This window comes from Salvia splendens, chromosome 4 (genome assembly GCF_004379255.2).
Source record: "Salvia splendens isolate huo1 chromosome 4, SspV2, whole genome shotgun sequence".
NCBI lineage: Eukaryota > Viridiplantae > Streptophyta > Magnoliopsida > Lamiales > Lamiaceae > Salvia > Salvia splendens.
Window position 1 is genome coordinate 11,036,252 of NC_056035.1, and position 3,883 is coordinate 11,040,134.

The 3,883-nt window shown below is 30.6% G+C and overlaps 1 protein-coding gene across 3 annotated transcripts; it reads right to left on the minus strand.

The window, feature by feature from the left end:
- Nucleotides 1-1,505: 1,505 nt before the first annotated feature.
- LOC121798265 (two-component response regulator ARR12-like) lies at nucleotides 1,506-3,539 on the minus strand. 3 transcript variants are annotated; one of them, XM_042197183.1, is made up of 7 exons: nucleotides 3,424-3,539; nucleotides 3,303-3,338; nucleotides 3,058-3,208; nucleotides 2,457-2,612; nucleotides 2,024-2,353; nucleotides 1,851-1,927; nucleotides 1,506-1,668 (listed from the first exon to the last, which is right to left on the minus strand). In XM_042197183.1, the coding sequence occupies exons 3-7, from the start codon at nucleotides 3,173-3,175 to the stop codon at nucleotides 1,606-1,608; spliced, it is 744 nt and encodes a 247-aa protein (XP_042053117.1). In that variant the 5' UTR covers nucleotides 3,176-3,208; nucleotides 3,303-3,338; nucleotides 3,424-3,539; the 3' UTR covers nucleotides 1,506-1,605. The 3 variants fall into 3 exon arrangements, with proteins under 3 accessions (XP_042053117.1, XP_042053116.1, XP_042053118.1); XM_042197182.1 differs by having other exon boundaries at nucleotides 1,506-1,927; XM_042197184.1 differs by lacking the exons at nucleotides 3,303-3,338; nucleotides 3,424-3,539 and adding an exon at nucleotides 2,728-2,860 and having other exon boundaries at nucleotides 1,506-1,927; nucleotides 3,058-3,182.
- Between the last annotated feature and the right edge of the window lie 344 nt (nucleotides 3,540-3,883).

Sequence of the window (3,883 nt, forward strand, 5' to 3'; positions counted from 1 at the left end):
ATCTTTATAATATAAGAATAAAAACTAATTCTTAAAGCCCATAAATATACATGTAATATTAATAAATTTAGTTTTAAATTTATGCAAATTATTTTTCATTTACTTCTACGCTGACATTTTTGTTGTATCTTTAAATTATACTCCTATTGTTCGTTTCAAGACTGTTTTTCGGTAGTTAAATATTTTCTTTTTTCATCAATAGATCTATAAGTAAGAGTTAAATAAACATACAATCTCCTCATTCATTTGGTTTTGGTTTTGATTTGTTTTTCAACTTCCAATTCGATTCAACATTTGATCTTACATCATCAATAGCTGCCTTGTTTGTTAAATGTGACACATAAAAGCTAAATCCACAATTCAAAGCCCTAATTCTTTCATTCATTATTTTATGTGTTTAATTTTATGCCGTGGATCTTCAAGAATTCATTGATTAAAAGCTTAGGAAAAAATGAGTTCTCGCAAATAGTTGACTTTAAGATGAATTTTCTTCATTTAATTGGTGTTCTTAGTGGCGGGGAAAAATACAAAAATATCGCACTTACCATATAAAAAAAAACCTGAAATACCGAATTTTCGGTATATCGGAATTTTTGGTACAGTATGATATTGTACGGTTATCAATTTTCCTATATCGCGGTATACCATAGTATACTGAATATTCGGTATATACCATAGATTCGGTATACCACGGTATACTGAATCCTCGATGCATATCGAAAAATCGGTATATGTAGAAATATTATATTATATTATATTATATTATATTTAATATAGTTATATAAAAAATAGAATTAAAACGAAAAAATCTCCGAAAATCCTACTTTTAAATATTTTGTGTATAAAATAGTTTTTTTCATTGCATAGCAGTATTACAGTATACTGTACCATATATAGATATATTGCAATAACGGTAAGGTAATGGTATTAAAAATTAACCTACCAAATTTTTGGTATACCGCAATACGATATATACCGCAGTATGATATTTTACATACCGCAATTTTTGATACGGTATATGCTGTATGGTGTTCTTGTGTCTAACCCACCCCTAGATGTTGTGTCTTGGTTTATTATTTGGCACAAGATACTGCTTCTTTATTTAATTATATTGGTGTTCTTGTGTCTTGGTTCATTATTTGGCGCAAGATATAATTCATTCTTTTTGAATTTGAAGCAATCAGAATTATTTAGCATTTGAGATTTTTCATTTTTCTGACTTTTTATTATTGATTTCTGTTTTTTATTGTATCGTGTGTACGTTTTGGGTTTTAGTTCTACAATTAATTAATTAAGGTGTCGAAGCTTTGTTAGAGTTTAATTTCAATTTCTACGTTCTAATATAATTTATATTGGAAAAAAAATCATTTTGAAAGACCCAAACTTCGTTTGATGAAACAAAATAAGTACACTACTATTTCCATCCCACAATAGGAGTACATATTATCATACTCCCTCCAGCACTTGGAAAGTAAAGAATTCAAATTAACATTAAAGCAAAAAAATAGCAGCAAAATGGTCTCTCTATGACCGGAACTTAACATACTCAATTCAGATTTAAATATAATCTACAGCAGTTTATTGATGAAGTCTTAAAGAGAGTTCCTAGAACTTTGATGGAGGAGAGTAAGCATTCCTAAACTTTCTTTTCAAGGCAAGCTTAAACATCTACAGGCCAACCAAAAAAAGTAAGAATAATTACAAGAATTATTATTAAAATGGAAGATTAATTTTCTTAAACTCTAAAATGCAAAAAGATTCGAGAGGGAGAATAGAGTAGACGATGAGCGCCTGATTATAGGTAGTTTTGAAGAATAAAATAGAAAACATAGATCGAGAAAGATTATTGCCTGGAGATGGTTCGCCATACATTCCAGGGTAATGCCTTGGACGTTCATCATCTCCAGAATTTCTTTGGGAGAGGCCTCTGCAATGAGAAACATAATAAAAGGAAATCAGATAGTAATATCAAAACGAGAAATTTTTGGATGTCAGAGAGGGAGTATGAGATAGAAGATCTCACCATAAAATCCCGGTCCCAACTGTTTAGCTGCTTCGGCAAACTTCCTGTGAACCTCTATAGGCCAGCCAGTCCGGAATTTATGTTCTGCCCCATTGTCTTCATATTCATTATCATTTCTTTTACTATCCAATTTACCCATTTGGTCAGTAGATTCTTCTCCAATTGAGTGATGAGCTTTGGTTTGATCACTGGATCTATTCTGGTTCATAGAGTCGAACTTCTTTCTACTTGTTATATACAGCCAAAAATCACTCAGCTGTTCAACCCAAAGCTTCCTCAAATCGTTAGTCACTTTCATTAAATGCTTAGGATCACTACTTACTGACATCACTGCAACCCATATATATATCATCAGAACAAGTTACAAGCTGACAGAAAAATCTTAAATAGCAAATATACATAAACCATAATTTAGCTGGTTTTATGGACTTACTGATGACTGGTGGATCCTCCCTTTTGAAATTAACAAGTTCTAGAAGCTTAAAGCCATCCATGTCGGGCATGTGCACATCACTAATCACCAAGTCTAATCCGTCTTTATTTTCCCTAATCATCTTCAATGCGACACTTGCCTGGTTCGTTGTAGTGACTGTGGAAATCAACAAATGTCATTCATGGATTCAGCACTTCATTTATAAAATCGAATTAATCAAAATCCCAGATTCATTAAGAAAAAACAATTATCAAACATAAATTATCTGTACATCACAATTTGAAGGTGCAATTCCAATCTCATACTCTTAAAAGCAGCCAATTTTAACTTGTTTTTGAGCAATCAAGGACCGGTGATGGCTGTTATAGGCAGAAAATGTTTATGAGAGTCGCAATATATTGTCCCTAAAACGAATTTAAAACAAAAAAAAACACTTTAAAACGAATTCAATAACAGTTCACTCTACTAAAGAAAGCATGTATTGAATAACAGTTCCTAACAAAAGCAAACAATTTAAAAAGAATATCCATAGTAAATCAAGTAACAATTCAATTAAACTCAAAATTCCAACTTTTCAAGAAGTAGATTAAGAACAACAAACCATTATAGTGGCGTGTCCTGAGTAAAGTTTCGAATATTTCTATGCATTTTGGGTCACTGTCAACAATAAGAACACGGATTTCCGCCTCAGCATCACCCCTAATTTCTTCGATAAGCATTTTTGAGAAACTCAACAGACAATTTCGAGAAACCTAGGTCACAAAAACCAACAACAAACAGCAAAATTTAACAAACGTTGACATTCAATTATCAAATCTAAAAAAAAACTATAAATCTCTTACTTACGGTTTCAATTTGTGCGTAAACAATCGTCTTAAATTCCTGCAAATTTTAACAACAGAAGAATGAATCAAAATTAATCACGCGTGCAAAACTACAAAACACCGTGAAGATATAGGTTACTCACAGAAACAGTATTGTTGACGGTAGGAAGATGAATCCCTAGAATCGCAGTGTTTCCTTCTCAAATTGATTTCTCTCTCATTTACTACTTGTGTTTCCATATTTATTTACGGTCTATATTTTCTCTTTAAAATTCTCAATATTTTCAAATTGATTTCTTTCTCTTTTACTACTTGTGTTACCATATTTATTTACGGTCTATATTTTCTCTTTAAAATTCTCAATATTTTTATAAGGTAGTGATTTTGAATTTTTGAGACATTAGTGTCGATGCCACAATACTTAAAGTTTTTTCATAAATATAATTTATATTTAAACTAATTATCCTTAATAATGCAATTATGGAGAACTCTAATTTGGAAAATTTTCAATATAAAGAAAATTTCATTTAATATGGTAAACTAAAGTGATATCTAATTAATGTAACCATATGGCACATAGTATTTTTTTGGCATTTTTCCTTT